At 33.6% G+C, this 22,643-nt stretch overlaps 1 protein-coding gene across 4 annotated transcripts in view; it reads right to left on the reverse strand.

Annotated features, from left to right (window-relative positions):
- Positions 1 to 22,643, reverse strand: part of PARG (poly(ADP-ribose) glycohydrolase) — a 116,564-nt gene that overhangs the window by 84,622 nt on the left and 9,299 nt on the right. For all 4 annotated transcript variants that reach the window (XM_011355420.2, XM_011355422.2, XM_011355421.2 and 1 more), the window contains 3 exons: positions 20,040 to 20,162; positions 19,842 to 19,925; positions 15,203 to 15,277 (listed from right to left, as the gene is read on the reverse strand). In XM_011355420.2, coding sequence (XP_011353722.1) covers positions 15,203 to 15,277; positions 19,842 to 19,925; positions 20,040 to 20,162 — 282 coding nt within the window. The remainder of the gene's footprint in view (positions 1 to 15,202; positions 15,278 to 19,841; positions 19,926 to 20,039; positions 20,163 to 22,643) is intronic.

Raw genomic sequence — 22,643 nt, forward strand, 5'->3', positions numbered from 1 at the left:
ATCAGAATTACCTGGGGGCTCGTGACCTTTTGGGCTGGATAATTCTCTGTCATAGAGAGTGGCATCCTCTTCACCATAGGATGTTTAGTGGCATCCATAGCCTCTACCCACCAGAAGTCAGTAGTACCTCCCTTCCAGTTGTGAGAACCAAAAATGTCACCAGATATTGCCAAATGTCCCCTGGGAAGCAGAATCACTTGCAGATGAGAAATACCACAATACAGTTTTGTAGTTAAGAGCTAAGAGTGGAATGAGGGGCACCTGGGTTGAAATCCTGGCTTCATCACTTGAGCAAGTTAAACTTTCTAAGCCTTGGTATTCAGTTCTTCATTGGTAAAACAGAAATACTAATAGTGTCTACTTAATGGGGGTAGTTGTGAGAATTAAATGATAAAACATACTGTTTACACTGTACTTAGTACATAGTAAACCTCCCAATAATAAGCACCAGTATGTTCTCTATGACAGATTATCAAATAGGATGTTCCAGCAAACACTGAGATGATTACCTACAAGGGCAGAAGTCTGGGAGGAGATAGGGCTAAGCCCATAATTGATAACAGTTTGAAAATGAATTGAAGCTGAAATGGTCTGCAACTTAAGCAGTAGGCCAAGAAGAAGGAAAGGTAACAAAAGGAGACAGAAATCAACTATGGGGAAAGAGGCTGTTCAATCCAGTGAACTATAACAGCAAGTACTTTTAATATTCCACTTTCAATGGAAGATGCCCTTGTGCTATACATTGAATGTTTGTGTCCCCTCCAAAATTTGTATGTTGAAACCTAATGCCCAATGTGATGGTATCAGGATGTGGGTCCTTTGGGAGGTGATCAGGTCATGAGGATGGGGTCCTCATGATTGGATTAGTGCCCTTCTAAAAGAGACCCCAGAGAGCTCCTTTCACCTCTACTGCTGTGTGCAGACACAGAAAGAAAACAGCCATCTATGAATTCAGAAGCATGTCCTCACCAGACACTGAAATTGCCAATGCCTGGTTCTTGGGCTTTGCTAGCCTCCAGAACTGTGAGAAATAAATATCTGCTGTTTGTCAGCTACCCATTCTATCAAATTGTGTCACAGCAGCCAGAATGAACTAAGATACCTTGTTTATCTCCGATCTGGGCTTCCCAGGACAGAGGCAAATTAGATTAATAGCATCACTTGGGAGTTCATTTGAAAATATTCCATATTTCACTATGCTGGAAATGGTTCTTGTTGCAGAAAAATGTCTTTTTATAGTGCTTTTCATGTAAAGAAAGAGTATCTGAGGCAACAAGGTATTATGCCACTCAGCTTACTAAAAACTTCTTTAACACTATAAAGAATAAACACTATAAAGACTTTAACACTATAAAGAATTGCCTCTGTCCTGGGAAGCCCAGATCAGAGATAAACAAGGTATCTTAGTTCATTGCTCAGACAGCTTAGAATCTGACTGCCTCATACAGTTAAGCATTACCTGTCATTACCATGGCTAAGTGCCTTTCACAGCTAGTACCACCGGCAAAATATAGAGACTTTTGGCTCAGTCCTCAGTAAATGCAGCTACCATGGCACTAATGGTGCACTCTCTGCATTAAGAAGACAATGGACCTATTTAAACTCTATGACTGAGTTTACTTCATTATTTATGTAGGCTACACACTAAAGAGTATATAAATTTAAAAAACAGATTTATATTCTGTTTTCATTTCCTCATAATTTTTATCTTCAGATAACATATACTATAAGAATTCTTCTAGTGTTAAATATGAAATCTTACATGTAGATAAAAATTTTAGGAGTTTACCCAAAAGGAATACAGAGTTTATTTTTAATGAGTAGGACCATAAGAAGAGTAAATGTAAATTCAGCAGGAATTATAAATGAAGGCATCGTGTCAAATGATGTTTAAAAAAAAAAAACATTAGAGCTAGTTAATAGAAATCATGGAAGCTATTAAACATGGAATTATTATCACCCCTTTAACAGAGAAGATTTCTGAATAATGAAATCAATGCCATGGCAACATTTAAAAGTAATGGCTTCCATAGCTATATGAACCAAATGAATAAGGTTGGAGTTAAAAGACATTAATGTATCAGTTTAATTTCATTATTAGAATACGGGAGGAATTCTACTGAATGGATTTCCACTTTTGGATATCTGTAATTTCCAACTACCTCCACACACATAAATACTATTCAGACAGTGTTTCACAAATACAAAACAACTCTAATTTTATCACTGATCTAGTGCATGGTGGGCTCAGTTAAGATTGATTATCCATAATAACTTAGCAAGTTTATAAAGCAAAGTGCCTAGTTCCAATTGGAGCAATTACTCCTATTGAATATGCACTATTTAAAAAAGAATCATGAGTATGAGACCCTCAACATATGCTACAATCCAAACATACATTAACCAAAATGGGGTGACAGGGGGTAGGGGGAATCCACATATTTCATATGAATCCAAAATTTAATATTTTAGGGACTGTGATTAGCTCTTTCGGCTCCTACAGTTATCATAAATTAAATTAAGTCAAGCTGTAAAGCAATGCAGATCTTACTGATTCTAGAGAATGTGAGTCACCAAGGGAAGAAGTCCAAAAAGGTTAAATTTACACTGACCTCCAAATCAGAGGTTTGAAAGCTAGAGAGATAAAGACAAGCTGTAGTCTTGTGAAACATTCAAGGCTGCTAGGCTGCTTTCATTTGATTAGGAATTTCCTACAGGCTCTTTATGACAAATATAACAAGGACACTTTAAATCTTTTAAGCTTTGAAGAAAGATCCAAAAAATAGATTAGCTATGAAGAATTCGATTTGGAATTGGAAGCTAAAGAGTAATGTGTTTGTACACATTCAGAAACTTATGTCTGCATTACCAAAAAAAAAAAGAAAAAGAAAAGCTATTGTAGAACACCACAATCTTTACTAGTTATTAAAGAAATTTGTTGCTTTACGTCAGCTTTTCCCAAACTCTCCTAAAACACACTAATGTTTCATGAAATGTTTACAGATTCTGGTGACGGTAGGAGTAAGGGGGGTGGGGGTGGGGTAGGTGGAATGGAGAGAGAAAAAAAATGATCCTCTAATATTTTTGTTTTAAAATTTGTAATATACAAAAATACTATTTTGATACAGTTATTGGATTAGCTGCCCATAATATTATGCCCTGCCCCAAAGGCCAGGAAGTCCACAGACACCACTTACATACTTACGCATGAATGCACTGACGATTAAGTGATGAATAAACATACAACTATTATATTTTATGCTATTTAATGACAGGTGATTTATGCTGTGATTTTCGTCTAATAATTTCAACATATTATATTTTAACATTTTATCACACAATAAAGATATAGATCAAACTTGATAATTTCTTCTAGCTATTACTTTATATATGATATGACTGTTTTGCTACTCTATTTTAATACAAGCTTATATTTGTTTTTTTCCTGAGTTTCTATTGATGTTCTGTCAATAATTATAATTTTAAAAGTTTCTCATGCAGGTTCATTATAGATAGATTTACACACCATCATTTACAAGGAAAGAGGTTTTCACACAGCCTTTTTCTGTTAAATCATAGGACAACATATATTCAATATTTCAATAACTATAGTAAAGGCAAAAGATGCACGATTTCTAAGTTACAATAAATAATTTATTGTGTATGTATGATTTGAGGTAGAGATCTCATACCTTCATGTATTCACTAAAAAAAAAAAAAAAAAAAATTGTGGTTTCCAAAGAGGAATATATTAATAGCCTAATAACAACTATTAATAAATAATTTATTGTGTTTGTATGATTTGAGGTATAGACTTCATACGTTCATGTATTTACTAAAAAAAAAAAAGAAAGAAAGAAAGAAAGAAAATCGTGGCTTCCAAAGAGGAATATATTAATAGCCTAATAATAGCAACAAAACCTTTCTACTTTAAACTCTAAATTTTTCCATTTATTTTTAAATGCCCTTTCATTCCTGTATCCTAGCTCTTATTCTTCATTTTTAAAAGCCACAGATATAATTAAAACAAACAAACAAACAAAAACCTCACTCATTTATGGCCACTTTTATGGCTAAATCAACAGATGTAAGGAATTAAGAGGCCTAGTCATTCCTATCTTTTCTGTATTCCAGACATAAAACTAAAGTTGGAAAGAAAGATAAAATAGTCACTAAAACCTTTGGTGTTCTTTGAACAACTAGCACATTTGCTAAAAAAAAGTTTGCTATACAAATCAATTTCAGAATTTAAAGCTCTCCAAATTGAATAAGTTAACATTTACATTTATTGTGACATATATATTCAAAAAGTACATAAAATTTATATGCATGGTCTAATGAATAATTATAAAGCAAACAACTATTTTTAAACTACCATCCAAGTCCAAAAATAGAAGGCAGGATCAAAAAAACAGAACTAACCTCTCTTATACCCCACCCCACCATGCACATCCATCTTCAATCACTATGGCTTTAATGTGCTATGTAAATTTCACAAGTTAATGCACTGAGAATGAAAAAGGAATAGTACCACAGGTGTTGTAAGATGAGAGTATTTAAAATACCCATAAAATTCATTAATAAAGAAACTTTTCTAATATATAAGACACTCTGTTAAACTTTCCTGTGGAAAATGCCAGCAATAAGTATATCGATCTATTCAGAATATAAATTATAGAAGTGTTTGAATTTAATTTTGTGGAATATCACACAGGAGAGCCATAAAACACAGATTATTTGTTCCTAGCCTTCCAACAGCTGGCAGTGAGGAAAACCAATATTAGCATTCAAGATGCAAAAAACACTAAATAACAGCCATTTCGACTCAGTAGCACCTAAATATTTAACGATAAATTATAGAATAACGGATTGATCTTTGCGATCTTGGCTGGGCGCTGACAAAATAATAAAAGCTTAGGCAATACTCCTCACTTCTATCCCTAATAAGGTCGTTCACATAGCAGGTTTAGGAGGATTCTGGATCTCTTACTTCTAAATTAAATACTAGTATATAGGTAAATTACTGTAACATAGAATCACACTACATGACTATTGATATTAATGCCTCCTCTTTTACGTACTTTTGGTTACAAAATCTATTACTCACACAATTAGCTAAAGCAATATTTTAAGGAGATATATATTAACAGCCTCAAAATAACTTAACATTAAAACTGATGTTAAATTTGAACTTCATTTTTTTTCTTAGCAAAGCAAGCCACTCAGAGCTCAAAGAACTCCTTTTAAAAAAGTATTCTGACTCTAATATGTGGACATAGATAATGCAAAACAAATATAATTCATTTATAATTTAAAAACTAGCCAAATAATTGTTGCCCTTGCACTAAAAATCTGCTTTTCTTCCTCAATCCCACTCACATACATGTCTAACACCTACTAACCATTGCAAGCTTGGGCAATGTTACTCCTGTGGGCTGTGATGTGGTAAAATTCCATATAACACTCCTGGATATTTGATGGACAGAAAAATACAACTATATTAAACACCCAAGGTCTTTTGTTAAGTACACTGAATTTGACAGAATAAAAAACAATCACAGGGAAGAACATCCTTGAACTTCTAGGTATTATTTACAAATAGATTTCCTTAAATCTCTAACTGGAATGGCTGAGCAAACAATATATCAATTTGATGGAATATTATGCCACCATTAAGACTAAAAATGCTAAAGCTAGGTAACATAGATTTTATAATATATCATAAAATATTTTAAACATACTTTTATATCGAGATGTAACTATAAAATATTATAGATATGGGTAAAGACTTAAAAGAAATAATAAGAAATGAAAACAGTAGTTATGGGGACTCCTAATCTTCCGTATGTTTAAAAAGTAAGTGAAAATCAGGTCAAAAATGCAATGATTCTATTCTCCAAAGAACTGTAAAACCATCATCAGCACCTCATATTTAGGATCTGCACTAAACACACCAAAACTTGCTATAGATTACTTTTACTTCTAGGCAAGGTTACCAGGTAAAAGGGAAACAAGGTCCTGTCTGAGTAGTCTGATTAAGAAGAGGGGAGTGAGGAAAGACTGCTCTACCTCACAGAAAGGTGACAGAGGTATTTTAACCAATGGAATGTTCTACTACCATCACAAGGTATCAAATTTAACATTCTTACAAAATTTACAACTATGTCCAATTTAAGCCCCAAAAATTATAAATGGAAATAGATCATCTATATTTTATAAGCGACATAGAAGATTATATCAGTTTAGCCAACTTTTCATTGCATCAAAAATTACACCTCTGTAAGAGTGAAAGACATCTACATTCAAGGATATTCTGATACAGGCATAATACTTCTACTACTTTAGGCCTGCCTTTAAACATCACATGGGTCAAAAGCTCAAAAAGATGCCCTAAAATCACTGGTTCTATCTCAAGATGCAGCATTAGTTTGGAGTCTATTAATATGATTATAAAAATTGCCCTTCACAGCTAACATTTTGCAGAAATGAACAAGGTGACCCTAAAATTCACATGAAAATGCAAAAGATCCAAAATTGCCACAGCAAACTAGAAAAAAGAACAAAGTTAGAGGACTCACACCTCCCAATTTAAACTTACTAAAAAGCTATAGTTATCAAGACTGTGTGTTAGTGGCATAAAGATAGACACATATATCAATGGCACAGAATTAAGAGGTCAGAAATAAACCCTGAAGTTTATGGTCAATTGGTTTTTGAAATAGTGCCAAGACAATTCAAGAGAGATATAAAAGTCTTTTCAACAAATGGTGCTGGGACAACCAGAGATCCACATGCAAAATAATGAAATTGGACCTCTACTTCATACCATATATGAAAATAAACACAAAAAGGCTATTCACATTAAAAAAAAAAAACAATAAAGTTGGATCCCTAATTTATACCACATATAAAATTAACTCAAAATGGGTCATAAACCTAAGTATAAGAACTAAAAATCATAAAATTCTTAGAAGAAAACATAGAAGTAAATCTTTGAGACCCTGGATTAGGCTCTTGAATATGACACCAAAAAACAGAAACAAAAGAAAAAAATAGATAAATTAGACTTCATCAAAATTAAAAACTTTTTTGCGTCAAAGCACATGATCAAGAAAATGAGAGGACAATTCACAAAATGGGAGAAAATATCTGGAAATCATATTTCTGAGAAGGAACTTGCATCTAGAACATAAAAAGAACACTTACAATCCAATAATAAAAAGAAAAATTACCCAATTTTTAAAAAAGACAAAGTATTTGAATGGATATTTCTCAAAAGAAGATACAAATGGCCAATAAGCACATGAAAAGATGTTAAACATCATTAGTCTTTAGAGAAATGCAATTCAAACCACAATGAAATACTACTTCACACCAACTAGAATGGTTAAAATTAAAAGGACACACATTAACAAGTGAGGGTGTGGAGAAACTGGAACCCTTGTGCATTGCTGGTAGGATTGTAAAATGATGCAGCCACTCTGGAAGACAGTTTGGCCGCTCCTTAGAATATTAAAGAATTACTACATAATCCAGTAATTACTAGGTATATATACCCAAGAGAATTGAAAACATATGCCCACACAAAAACCTGCACAAGAAAGTTCATAGCAGCAGCGTTGTTACTATCTGAATAGTGCAAACAACTCAAATGTCCATTAACTAATGAATGGATAAACAATATATGGTATATTCACACAATGGCATATTACTCAGCAATAAAAAGATATGACGTATTGATATATGCTACAATATGGATGAACCCTGAAATATTATGCTAAGTGAAAGAAGCTTAACAGTTTGTATAGTATATTTCCTTTAACTATTTCTTCTCTACCATCCAAATACTATGTCCTCTATAACATTTGCCCTGTGACCCAAAATAATATTCTTTTGCCCTTCCACAACTCACTAGACTACAAGAACATTTCTTCCACTCTGCCTTATTATTACAATCATGTACTGTGAAAGACATGAATTTATCGACAGTCTTATGCTCAGAACTGTTGATAAATTCATATCTTTCACAGTACAATGCCTTATATATAAGGATGTTCAGTGTTCTTTAAGGGATAAACATCATTAGAACAAAAATAACATGCAGCCACTCTGGAGTCTAATAGTCCTTTATGTATTCAATGAATAGTTACAGGTCACCTCTTTTGTGCTGGAACTGAATGAGCTCGAATCTAGATTCATCTATTTAACGTTGAGCACGTTATTTAACCTCTCTAAATCTATTTTCCTTTTCCAATTGAATTTGCTACCTAAACTTCAGAAAAGTATTTCAGGATTAAATTCAATAATATATTCCTTTTGGTACACATATGTCCTCAATAAATGCCATATCCTTTTTTCTTTCTTCAAAAGTAACTGAATATATTTCTTTAGGTCTGTGAAAAAAACGTAGTATATAGAAGATAAACCCAGGAGAAAAATAATCTCAAACTTTTAAATCAAGTAATTTCAAATTTCAAATTTATATTATAAACCCCATGTTTTATTAGTAAAATTATCTACTCTAAGTTGAGAACTAATGTCATTTAAATTGCAGAATTCTTTTACCTTACACTGATACTACACAGTCACTGGAAAATTACTTTTTTATAACCAAAATTTGCTTTTCCAAGAGGCTTGAATATTATGGGTATACTTTCTTAGGCAACAAATTTATCAAATATATTAAGCCCTTACTCTGTAGAAGGTACTGTAGAGAGTGCTTTATGTATTCATACACTTTGAAAGTAAATGTACTGAGGAGGGCATGGTGTGATGTAGGACTCACCCATTGCTGGTGAGAACAGAAGGCCAGCACAGCCTTCTAGGAAGGCAAATTGGCAGTATGTATCAAAGGCTTCAAAACCAACACATCTTTTGATCCAATAATTATATTCCTAGGAATCTATTCTCAGGAAATAATCAATGATACAAAAGATTCAGGCACCAAGATTTTTATTGTAAAATAATGACATTTTTAAAAATCCACATTCGATGTGTATAGGTGGATAGAATTACATTTTTTTAAATGTTAAAGAATGTTCCAGAGTAGCAAAATCATAGGCAATTTTTGTCTTCCTTTTTTTGTATTTTTCAAGTTTTTCTATAATTCGAATATGTTAACGATAAAAAAATGTTTTTTTAAGTGGCGAAACAAACTGTTTTTGGAGACAGTAACAACATATTTATCATTCTTGAATTTTAGAAGTGATATCCAGAAGGGATTAAAAAAATGGCGTAGATAGAGGCTCTGTTCATCCCTCTGGCAACCAAATCAAAGTTGTGATGGAAACAAGGAGCAAACAGCAAGGAAAAATCACCTGGGATCTAGATGAACAAGCCATACAACTAGAGAGAAATCTAAAAAATCACCCTGCAACGGCAGAAGGCAAGACAGAGCGAGAACACGAGGCAGCTGAGTGGGGCAGAGGCTGCAGAGGCAGCAGCCGGCAGCTGCAGATGCCTGTTAAAGGGGCCATGTCTGTAAGTGGACTTTCGCAGTGTCGGACCTGCTCCCTCTGAGCACCAGTGCGGCTTCGGCTCCAGGCAGGGAACACCACATACTTACAGGGGGACACCAAGTTGTTGGAGTGAGGACCGAGGGGAAACTTGCTCTGCACAAAAGTGCAGGTGATATCCATTGTTCCCTGTTGAACCCTCCCCCCTCCCAGTGCAAGGACAAAGCACCGCCAGGACAGGGAAGTCATCGAACTGGATAACAGAGGTCCCTCTGCCCAGAGAAGTCCCTGAAACCCTGCCTCTCCCAACTCACGGCCCCACCCAAGCCACAACCAGATATAGCCTCAGCAAGTCAGGTGCTCCTTGCTGAGCAGCGCCTACACTCACAATGGAGGCAGCTGGCCTCGGTTTCTGGTGCGGCCTTTTGAGCCAACTATAGGCACAGCATCTGTGGATTGCTTGCTGAATCTTAACAGGTGGCCCCGAAGGGGCAGAGGCTTGAGCCAAATTTGGCCTCTAGCTGAGCCCTTCTCAGGACTGTGCCACGAGACACCTACTTCACAAATCCACGCTAATGAGACTGGAAGACTTAGGAGCTTTGCTTAGTACATAGAAAGACATGGAAAGGCAGCCAAAATGGGAAGACAAAGAAACAGAAACCATATGAGAGAGATCCAGAAATAATGGAGTCAAGCAATCTAACAGATGCAGAGTTCAAAACGCTGGTTATAAAGATGCTCAGTGAACTTATGGGAAGGGTAAATGAATTCAGTGATAACTTCAACAAAGAGATAAAAAAAACATAAAAATGGAAATGGAAATTATAAAAGGGAACCAGTCAGAAATGAAGAACACATTATCTGAGATGAGAAATATATTAAATGGAATAAACAAAGAAATAAACAAAGTGAATAAAGAGGAGGATCAAATGACCTATATAGAGGATAGGAAAGCCAAGGACAATCAATCGGAATGGCAAGAAAAAAGAAGCCAAGACTATAATAATAATTTAAGAAGCCTATGGGACACTACTAAATGTAAAGATATCTGTGTGATAGGGGTAATTGAAGAGAGAGAACAAGATGTTGAATATATATTTGAAGAAACAATGATGGAAAACTTCCCTCACCTGGTAAAGGAAATAGACATACAACCCCAGGAAGCTCAGAGTCCCAAAAACCAGGAATCCAAAGAGGCCTACACCAAGACACATCATAATTCAAATGCCAAAGGTTAACTACAAAAAGAGAATCTTAAAAGCAGCAAGAGAAAAGCAGTTAGTTTACCTACAAAGCAGCACCCATAAGAATGGCAGCTGATTTCTTGAAAGAAATCATGCAGGACAGAAGGGCTTGGCACAAAGTACTCTATATGATGAAAACCCAGGATCTACAACCAAGAATACTTTATCCAGCAAAGCAATCATTTTGAGTCGAAAGACAGATAAAGAGCTTCCTAGATAAAAATAAGCTAATGGAATTTATCACCATCAAGCCAGTATTACAGGAAATGTTGGAGGGACTTCTTTAAGAAGAAAAAACATTATAAAAAACAGGAATAAAGAATGATAATAACTACATTACTATCAACAAGTACCTCAAAGGGAAAAGAATTAAGTTCTCCAACCAAAAGATAGAGTGGCTGAATGAATAAGAAAACAAGACCTCTATATACACTGCCTACAAGAGACTCACTTCAGATTAAAAGACACACACAGACTAAAGGAAGGGGATGGAAAAACATATTGCCTTGATGGACCTACAAGGTACTGCACTGAATGAAATGGGTCGGATAAAGACAAATATCACGTGATTTCATGTACATGGGGACTCTAAAGAACAAAATCAACAACAATAACAAAAGTGGAAATAAACTCATAGATACAAAGAATATTTTGAAGGCTATTAGATGGGAGGAGGGGTTGGGAGACCACAAAAAAAAGACAAAGGGATTAAAAGGTACAAATGGATAGTTGCAGAATAGACATGGAGATGTAAAGTATAGTATGGGGAAGACAGTTAACAATGTTGCAATAAATATGTAAGGGGGCAGAGGGGTACTAGATTTAGTGGGGTGATTACTTTGCAAGTTATGTGGATCTCTGATCACTATGCTATACAAATGAAACTGGTATATTATTGTATGCCAACAATAAGTGAAAAAAAAAAATCTCATTGAATTGTAGAATATAAATACAAGCAACTAATTGTCTATTATATTTCAATAAAGACAAAAAAAGTGATTTCCAATATATTAGCTAATCCTTAAAACATGCCATTAAGGTGAATAAAGTTGTTATTTTGTCATTTTAACAAATGAGGAAACTAAATGAATTCACGTGGCTTGTCCAAGGCTACACAGAGTTGAGACTAAGAACTCATGATTCTCATTTCTAATACTATGCTCTTTTCTCCACCAGTGGTTCTCAAAGTGTAGTACATGAACCAGCAGCAGAAGCATCACCTAGAAACCCATTAGAAATGCAAAGTCTCAGGTCCTACCCCAGACCTATGGAATCAGAAACTCAGAGAGAGTGGTGAGTAGCAATCTGTGTTTTAACATGCCCTCCACAAGATTCAGATACATGATAAATCTGAGTGCCACTGCTGTGTATCATGCTGCCTCATAAACACTTTGTGAGATAATCAGAACATTTCTGGAAAAAAGGGGGTGGTGGTGTTATTTATACTACTGTAATGGCATTTTCACATTTTCAGGCTCTTCCAAATTAACTGGAGGTAATTATAAAGATTCACAATAATCTTAATGTCTGATTCCTGACAGTGTAATTAATCAACCACTTTCTTTTGGATCGCCACCAGCAGTCCTAGAGAACAGACAAATCTTAACTACAGTACTGTCACAGGAAATTAACCAATAAGAACACTGAAATGTCACTAACTAAAAATGCTCAGAGAAGGAAGAGTCTGTTATATTTAGGTGTATTGTGTGCAGGGAGCAGGGGCAGGAATCAGAGACATAACAAGTTTTATTAACATGAACCATTACTTCTAAATAATATTCTTCTGACCTTGGTAACCCTGAAAACCAATATATTACCTGAGCTCCTGTGAAATCCAGTCCATAACTACTCACAGAGCTAAATGTAAGGCATTTTACTGGTGCTACAGGAAACACAAAGCTAAGAAAGACAGTCTTTGTCTCACAAAACTGTTAATAAGGTATTAGAGAATGTCAACATTTCATCAAGAATAAAGCAAGGCAAAGTGAGAAAGTGCCATAAGATAAATTTTAAAATTTGCTATGGAAATTCAAACGAAAGTGACATCTCGTTTTGGAGGGAACAGACAGGAAAATGTGAATCTGGGAAGACAGAATTTCAATAGATAAAAGTGGAGAAAGGGGGCATATCAGTCTCTTATTACAGAATAATGAGAAGGCAAGTACAAGAGGAAAGTATATGCAGAGGGACAACACACTATGATTGCAGGCAATAGTAAAAAGAACACTGACGGGGTTACACTGCCCTGCCAGAGACAAACTATATTACTCTGGCCAAGAAAGTCCATCTCTAATTCACAAATACATATCTACCATAGGAATAATAATAATTCTCTTATTTACCTCAGTTTTTATCTGAAAAACAGGCCAGAGAGGGAAAGGCCCCAATATAAAAAATATAGGACACATGCAAAATTCAATAATTATTCTCTATCAGGTAAATCAAAATTATGTAAAATTGAAAAAAATTTCAATTCAAAATGTTTCCATTTCAAAAATTAGTTAGTTTCTATTATTAGTAAATGAAGTATATATAATATAAATGACTAAAAATAATGTAAGAAAAAAATTATAAAAAATTTTAAAAATAGGTTTTATTTAAAAGTATATTTCTTGGAGGGGGGGAAGTATACTGACAATTTCTTCTAAAACTAAAACCACACTCATCAAACAATTCAACAGTAGCACTCTTAGGCATTTATCCCGGAGAAATAAAAACTTATGTTCGTGCAAAACCTTGCACATGCCAGTACATAGCAGATTTGCTGTAACAGCCAAAAACTGGAAACAACCCAAATGTCCTGACATGTGTCTATGGTTAAACAAATTATGATATATCTGTAACACGGAATACTACTCAGCAATAAAAAGGTGGTGGATTTATTGGTGGATTTAAGGGAATTATGAATGAGAAAAGGCAATTTTAAAAGGTTACACAGTATAACCTTTCGAAATAAAATTATAGAGATGGAGAACAGATTAGGAATTGCCAGAAATTAGGAGGGTGTTGGTGTGGCTATAATGGGCCATACCAGTGAGCTCTAAGGTGATGGAACAGTTCTGTATTTTGTTTGTAGTGGTGGTTACATGAAGCTACAGTTACATAAGTACACACACAAATAAGTACAGGTATAACTGGTAAAATTTAAATAAGCTCTGATGTCAATTTCCTGGTTTGATATTGTATTATACTTATTTAAGAGATCAACATCGGGAAGGTGGAATGAAGTATGCATGGGACCTCCCTGTACATTTCTTTTCAACTTTTCTTGTGAACTATCACTATGTCAAAAGAAAATGTTAAAAAAAAAAAAAAAGGTATATTGCCAGTTTTTCAAAATAGATGATGCCCATTCCTCTAACAGTACTATGAAAGTTGTATTCTTACCCACTGCTGATGGCATGCTAAATTGCTACAGTCTCTTGTGGAAAATTAATTTATAGCATATATCCAAGGCCATAAAATTTTGTGCTCTTTGACCTAGTCATCTAATTTCTGGATGTCACCTAAAGAACAATATCAAATTTGGAAAAACATATAGTCATGCACCACATTATAAGATAAGATTATGATGGAAGCAAAAAATTTTTACTGCTTAGTGACATCATAGCCATAGCTCAGCGTATTATTCACATGCTTATGGAGATGCTGGTATAAACAAGCCTACTACACTGCCAATTGTATAAAAGTATAGCACATACAATTATGTATACTATATAACACTTAATAATAAACAACTATTACTGGTTTATGTATTTACTATATCATACTTTTTATCATTATTTGAGTATTCTTTCTACTTAAAAAAAAAAAGTTTGCTATAAAATAGATTCCCGGTTACACCAGCAGCAGCCTCATCTCTCGAGTGCTTCACTTTCTCTTGTGCTTGATTTAATCTCATATTGTTTTATACAGTAACATGCTGTACAGGCTTGTAGCCCAGGAGCAACAGGTTATTCCACATAGCCTAGGTGTGTAGTAGGCTATCCCATCTAGGTTTGTGTAAATGCATCCTATGATGTTCACACAATGAAATACCTGATGATGTATTTCTCAGAATTTATCTTGGTTGTTAAATGACGCATGCTGTGTGTGTGTGTGTGTGTGTGTGTGTGTGTGTGGTGTGTGTGTATACACATATACACACACATATATGTAAAGATTTTACTACAGTATAATTGAGAACTGAGTAAAACTGGATGCAACCTCAATGTTTGAGAAAATAGAAATGTAAAATTCTCAAAATCTAGTTGTAAAATATCATGCAGCTATTAATAATGTTGATAATGGTATAACACTATAACAGAAAATGCATATTATGAGAGAATAAAGCAAAATTCAAAATTAGCTCCTAAAACATAAATATAAAATAACAGAAAATATTTTCCACAAAAATAAAAGATAATTGTGTTATTGTGACAGAATTATGGGTATTTTTCTTTTTAATTTTGTTACAGAGTTGTCATATTATTTTCATAGTTAAAGAAATAAGCATACTTTTACCTTATCCCAGAAATCAACCAAAGCTGTAAAGTCCCATTTCTTAGAATATGCCACATTGTATTTTAGAATAGCATCCTATGGAAAAAGCATAAACAAAAACCTCATGATATAGTCAAATAAATTATCTATGAATAGACTGTCTCTTTTATGAACTACTTCCAGTAAATTTCTGAATGCTGGACAAGCTTCCTCTTACCATTAACTACTCCACATCAGTAGCTATGAACAAATAGAACGCATACTAATTTATTATTCATTTAAGAAAAATGAGATTAGAAAGATCAAGTAATAGGAGAAATAACATCATAATTACCTCATGCATTTAAACAGAGGTGATACACTCCAAGTGGACAAAAAAGTTGGATCTTGGGGATAAAAATAATTAAATATTATGATTTCTGACCATCAAAAGGGTTACATTATATATACAAATATACACACATATATATATACAGATATACAGTATATTTGTAGTATTAAAATTTCATGGGGATAGTAAATTAGGAAATATCTAAAAAGGCTTCCTAGTGGAGAAGACAATAATGAAAATAAAATTGAGAGATTGAGAGACACTGCCCTAAAGCATAAAATGGTCTTTATTCCTTTATATCAGCTATTTTTATAAGCTACATACTAATGGTTATCTTCCCTCAGCAGTTCACATAAATTTACGTAGAATGAAAAGTCTACGTAATGAAAAGTCAAAATAGTACGCCATCTACTGGTGTAACATTTAACTGTCAGAATAAGAGTACTTTATATCTTGTTTACCAGTGTCAAAAACAAGACAACAGGCCCAAAATGGAGTCACATATACTAAATTCTATGTCACCCAAATAGGACTTGATTAGTTTTAGTTTTCCCAGCTATAGACTCTTAAACCAATCAATCAGAAATCACCTAGTCGGCACTAGTGAGATAATCTGCTTGCTAGACCTCTGCCATCCCCTAAAGGAAAGTGGCCTTGCCACAACCAATCCACCTTTTGCTAGTATAACTTGCCTGTTCCCACTCCCTTCTTCCTAATTAAAGTCTTTATTTTGTACAGCTCTTCAGAGTTCTCTGCTAGATGGATGCTGCCCAAGTTCATGAATCATTGAAGAAAGCCAAAAGATCTTTAAAATTTAATCAGTTGAATTTTTTTTAAACGGTGGGGTATGCATAAGACAATCCAGTTATGCAGAAAGAACTATTATTTACAAGTATATTTTATTGTGTCCTTTTAAATTTCTATTTTATTTTATAATTATATTATATTATTATTATATATAATATAATTATAAAATACATAATATAATATATACATATTATATTAATAAAGTAATAAATATGTAGACTTTATAAACAATTGGTAATATTCATAATACACACCCCCAAATTTCTTCTGAAGGTATATGTAAATCTGAAAAACACTGTTAGATTATTACTATAAATCTAACAGGGGGTGGCTCCATAATGTAGTGGTTAGCACGTCTGTTTTGCATACAGAAGGTCCTGGGTTCGCACACCAGGTGGAGCCACAGACCATACCCGGGATGAGCCAGGCCCCAGGTGCACCCAAGGAGCATGTGGGAGTGGACACCCTACCTTCAGAGATCCAGTTCTTAAGGGGAAATGGCAACATCCATGGGTCAGGGGTGGAAGTGGGGGGGGGGGCGGGAAATAAAGAGGGGGGAAAAAACTTCCAAATTTCCTTATCATTAAAGAAGTTTCAAAAAATTAACACTGCCAGAGTTTCCTGATAAATACCTCATGAGATATAAATAATCACCAAGCATTTAGGTTAAAAAATGAGCCAACAAAATATGTATTATTTACTTGGAACCAGGGAATATCCAAGTTCCTTCAAAAAGGGAGAAAAAAAGCATCAACCATAAAATAACATGGTAAAAAAAAGCTTTTATTTTTCTCTCATGGCCATAATATAAAATTTCCCATTAATAAAAAAAGATTTTAAGGATTTCTTTTTCTAATCACTTGTAACTAATTTCAGAATCTCACATAAAGTATTGAATAGCAGCGTCAATCAACAGGTAAATGTACAAACAAGGTATATACTGGAACAAATGACTGATACAACGAGATAACGTGGACAAATCTTGAAAATCTTTATTCCGAGTGAAAGAAGCCAGACACACTACCATACATACTATACGATTCCATTCATGTAAAATGTAAACTAGTCTACAGTAAAAAAAAAAAAAAAAAAAAGCTGATCAACAGTTGCCTAGGGCCAGTGCAGAAAGATCAATCAACTATAAAGGGGTAATAGTAATCTTTGGCAGTGATAGGTATCCTGATCTTAGTGGAGCCTTCACAGGAATGTTTTGTATCTTGATTGTAGTACAGGCTTCACTGATATATGCAAATGTCAAGGCTTATCAAATTACATACTTTAAAAGGATGCACTTTCTTATATGTAAATTATTCTTCAAAATTGGTTAGGAAAAATATTTTAAATAGCATTTACACTAATTATTTCATGGGGTTTTATAATTAGCATTAACTCCTAATATTTACTTTTCCTTCAGTCTTCAAGTCTCAAAAGTAGTCTACTTTGAGGTCTATCATCAGAAAAACTGGATGCTGCTCTGTACCCTTAGCTATCAACTACTGAGGGAGGTTTTTTAGTGCATAATTCATAATAGCACAATTAGAGAAAGCACAAAGAAGTCTTTTCATTGCATATTATCAGACATATCATTTCTAGAAATATTACTTTGTAAATCTTTTGAGGACACTGCTCCTTTTTTAAAACTTTTTAACATCTTGAATCCCTCTTAAGTCAACATCAAATGCAAAAAAACAGCAAAAAAGATTTTTTTATTTATATATCTGAGGAACACTATCCCTCTCATACTGTTCTTTCAGCAAGCAACAATTACCATAAGCAGATAGAAGAAAATCTCAATGGATTACTCTGTTCTGTTGAATCTACCATAAAATAAAAAGAAAGAGAAATTCAGATTGAAGCAATTATCCCTTTCTAAAGTAATCATGAAGCACTAAGGAACTGCTAAAGAAGTAAGCAGACAATGTAATTTAGAACACTATGATTATTCTGCATGTAAGCTTAAAGAAAAAAATAGGAAATTCTTATAAATAATCCTGTTATAAGGCCATAAAAGACCCTAAAACTGTTTCTCAAATGGAGTCTGGATAGTATTGTTGGGTGGCCTGCTTTTGTGTTTGTGAGTTTATAACTATGGTTTTAGAATACAAAGACAGAAAAACAACACACTATAGTAATGAAGGAAGGCTGGTACTTTAAATAGATAAAGATTGAGCCATCCTAAGATACACCACAGTACAGGAATGTCAAATTCTAAAGAACCTGGACCAAAGTCACTATCATATTTATTTGCAAGCTGACATTCTGCATAGACATCCCTTCTTTGCAACTACCAATATCCACCGTTTGTGATTACAAAGAAAAATAGTAAATACAAAATGAAAAATTTTGTATTTTTTTATACGGCAGTTTTTAAAGTTTCTCAGCATGCTATTTTGGGGTTCGAATCAGTGGTTTAAAAACTTCTATGCAAAAAGGGAACATTGACTACAAATTGTTCTGTGATAATGGACACAGCTCAAACGATTTTAATGCTTAAAATGGAAAAATAATCAAATTGATACAGCTGTACACTATAAGTATAGTTTATATTTAGTTTTATGTTTGTACATACATAATTAACATTATACTAAAAATAAGTAAACTGGCAGATCCTGAGAATTTCTATCATTCAAAAGGAGTATATTATAAGGTTGAGAAACACTGTCCTTATGGAATGAAATTTTCAAAATATATTATGGTATAATATCAACATTTTTCATGTCAGGAAAGAAAAACAAGACCTATAGACAGGTATAGAAAGTTTAAGAGTAACTTGTAAGTATAAATGGAAAAACAGTACAAAACCTGAGCAACTGTACACAGCAAATCAAGTCTCTCAAAGAAAATGAAACCCATTTTCACAGTACAGAAATATCTGTTACTGTTAATAGTTACGAAAACTTTAAAGTTTACATGACTACAGTGCCAAAAATAAATTTATACTCACCCATATTTTAGCTACTAGAAAAGCAATCTAATGGTTGCTTAAATGAAATACTTAAAAAAATCAAAAAAATAAATTATTGCCAAAATATAAGGTCAATAAATTATTAAACTACTAGAAGCTATATTAAAAGCAATAAAAAACAGAATACTTAATGAATACTTTAATCATTAGGAAACTCAACTTCCCTTTGGGCAAATATTGTTGGAGTCATAATTCTTTCCTCATTCATTCTTAAAGACATTTCAGAAACATGATAATTTTAAAACAAAAGTAAAAGAGAAGCTTGTACCAAAGGAAACTGAATGGGGAATCAAGAAACAAAGGTCTTATTCCTGGTTCTCCAAATTATTTTGTGTGGCTCCAGGCAAGTCATTTACAACTCTCAATACTTCTACTCATTTCTTAGTTATGGACTGGAAACCGAGAATGTCTAGAGTTCCTCAGGAAGAAATCATGATGCATATAAATAATGCTATTACCTAAGTCCACTAAAGATCAAAAAATGTCTTTGAGGGAGGAGACACAGGGCCCGTCTCTAAGAACTACATGTAAGAGGCAAGAACAGCAAAATAGCATACCTTCAGGTTTTGGGGTCTAGTAAATTTGTTGAGAAGTGCAGTCTGAATGAGCTCCCACCTGCTCCCCGCAGTTCGCTCACCATTCTTTGAGAAAGAAGAAAAACAAATGAGGAAACTATGTTCTTTTGCATCATAAAATAGGAGTCAAACAGGAATGTACTAAATCAGAAACTAAAAGAATATCGGTTTTGTTCCTACCTCATCTTCCACAGGGTACAAGTTTTGTTCTGAACAAGGCATCTTAACATGCTTGTTGTCCCACAAATCTTTAAAATGTGTTGGAAAAGGTTTAGGAACTTCTCCTGCTCTCAAAAGATCTACCTGAAATAGAAGTTAACAAGAAAACTGTAAGTGCATAAAAACTAGGTGTATCATCTACAAAAGAATCCAAATAAAGCAGCCAAAGCAAATACTATAAAATACAGACAAGCTCCTAGGCAAGAAATCTCCAAAATCTTCAGTTGTTTCCACTCCTTATCTCCATTTAATCAGTTTCCAAGTCACCATGTCCTGGGCATTCTATTTCCATTTCATCTAGGCACCTAGTCTTCATTATTCCTTGCCTGTACTTCTGCCAAGAGCCTTCTATTTCTATCCCTTTCTCTAACTCCAACTACTCACAGAACATTCATACCCCTTAAATTCCTCTGTTCACTTGAGAATAACATTACCTTTCTCAAGTATTCCCAGGCTTCTAATCCTATCATGGCTCCCCTCTGCCTATACTGATTCCAAATGACGTTCCTGGTTTTTAACTTCCTCTTTTACCCAAACACTATCTGGTTAAACATCTTTTCTGGCCTTTAACATTTGGCCCAATTTTCATTTCCTCTAAAGTCTTCAGAAACTTTTTAAGAGGCAGTTTATTCCTTCTTGTTTTATTAGAGTATTATACTAGAGCCAACTCGTTTTTCCTTCTCCTACAAGACTCTGAACTTCTTGAGAATAATAATCATATTTACTTTGTATTCTAAATATTTATGAAAGAGCCTGACATGTCTTTTACATGTATATTTGTTTACATATACATGTAAATACACACATATATGTATATATAAACATATGCTATTTATAATAGCCTTCAATAAATGTTTGAGGAAGGAGATATTTTAAAACATGAAAGTTTTCCATATTGTATATTCTGGACATTTCACATAAATGGAATAATACAATATGTGCCCATTTGTGTCAGGCCTCTTCACTTAGCATATTTTCAAGGTTCATCCATGCTGTATCAGGAATCAGAACTTTACAGCAGACAATTAAATAATGACATTTGATATCTAACAATAAATAAACAGTAATTACAGAGATTAAATAATGATGGCATAGGATGCTCTGGGTTTTGTGTGTGGTGGAAAAAAAGAGGAAAAGTTGCAATATCACTAATCTTCCCAATCAATCTTTTCTCCAAATCTTCACCACTAACCTCTTGTCAGTCATCCAGCTTTTTCTTAATTTTAAATGCACTTGCAATGCCCCCTTTTCCCTTATCACCAAATATTTAAGAATTCACTGTGTCCTATCAATTTTATCTTTAAACGATGCAATCATCTATTTTCCCTTTTTTATTGCCACAATTACCCTATCTCAAATGTCTTAAAATAGCATAACTGTTTTTTTAAGAAATCTGACATGAAATTAAAATTAAAAAAAACCTATTTTTACAAAGAAAAGTTTTATGATAATATTTACTTATTCTAACATCAATAAATGAGAGTGACTGTTTTAAATACAAAATTTGAAACTGGAAGTTAGGAATGACACTAATTTATATTTAATCTATATTTATATATATTTATATCTCTTACATATTATTTAAAAAATCCTACTCACATACCTACATAGTTGCAAATGGTAGGTTTTTTTTTTAACTGTTATTTTGATGTTCAAGGAAGCTCTTCAGTTTAATAGCAGTAGCAAGAGAACCCTGATTCTGTGGTCTGCACAAAAATGAGTTCTCTTGATAAATTTACTGATTAAAATATGGTTTTAGGCATTTTAAAGTTTTCAAATTTGAACTAACGAACACAATTCCAAATTGTTTGTTAGTTCTTTTATTACAGGTTTTTCATAGTTAAATTTAGAATTTAGAAAAGAAATGAGTCAAATTTCAAAAGAACTCCTGAACCACTGCCATGCAGCACAATTTGATAATTACTATCTCCTCACTTTTCCTCTCTTATCTGAGTTTTTCATTACCTTTCCCTGTTTCCAATGGATCCTTATTTCAATTTTTTTTTTTTTTTTTACATACAGCGGTCTGATTAATCTTGCTACGGCACGACTTTTGTCTGCAAAGACATTTTATGATATCCAATATCTATAGAGTCAAGTCCAGTTCCTGGCACATGAAGCCCTCTAAAATATGAACCCAATCCACTTTTCAAGTCTCCTCTTCTACCATTCCCCACCCAAATTCTAAGCTCTAGCAAACCAATTGCTTTCCATTCCTAAAACAAATTTTTCAACTACACAGTCTTTTCTTATAAACATTATGTATCTGTCTAGAACTCACTTTCTCAGAAATCTCTGCTCATCTTTTGACTCAGCTCAAATCCCACCACCCTGCTAAAAGTCATTTCCCCCTTCAATCATGCTAAAGAATTCTGTACTTCAAAATATTTGATCACATCTAGACTAAGCTGTACCATAAAAGGAGTTTTTTAAAATCTATAATAGAGATTGACTAATAAATGAGATGACCAAAACTATCCAACGTGTGATATAAATCTTCTAAAATTGGATTATGATGATAGTTGTCTAACTCGGTTAATTCATTAAATATTACAGAATTAAGCA

Source organism: Pteropus vampyrus, unplaced genomic scaffold, assembly GCF_000151845.1.
Source record: "Pteropus vampyrus isolate Shadow unplaced genomic scaffold, Pvam_2.0 Scaffold20, whole genome shotgun sequence".
NCBI lineage: Eukaryota > Metazoa > Chordata > Mammalia > Chiroptera > Pteropodidae > Pteropus > Pteropus vampyrus.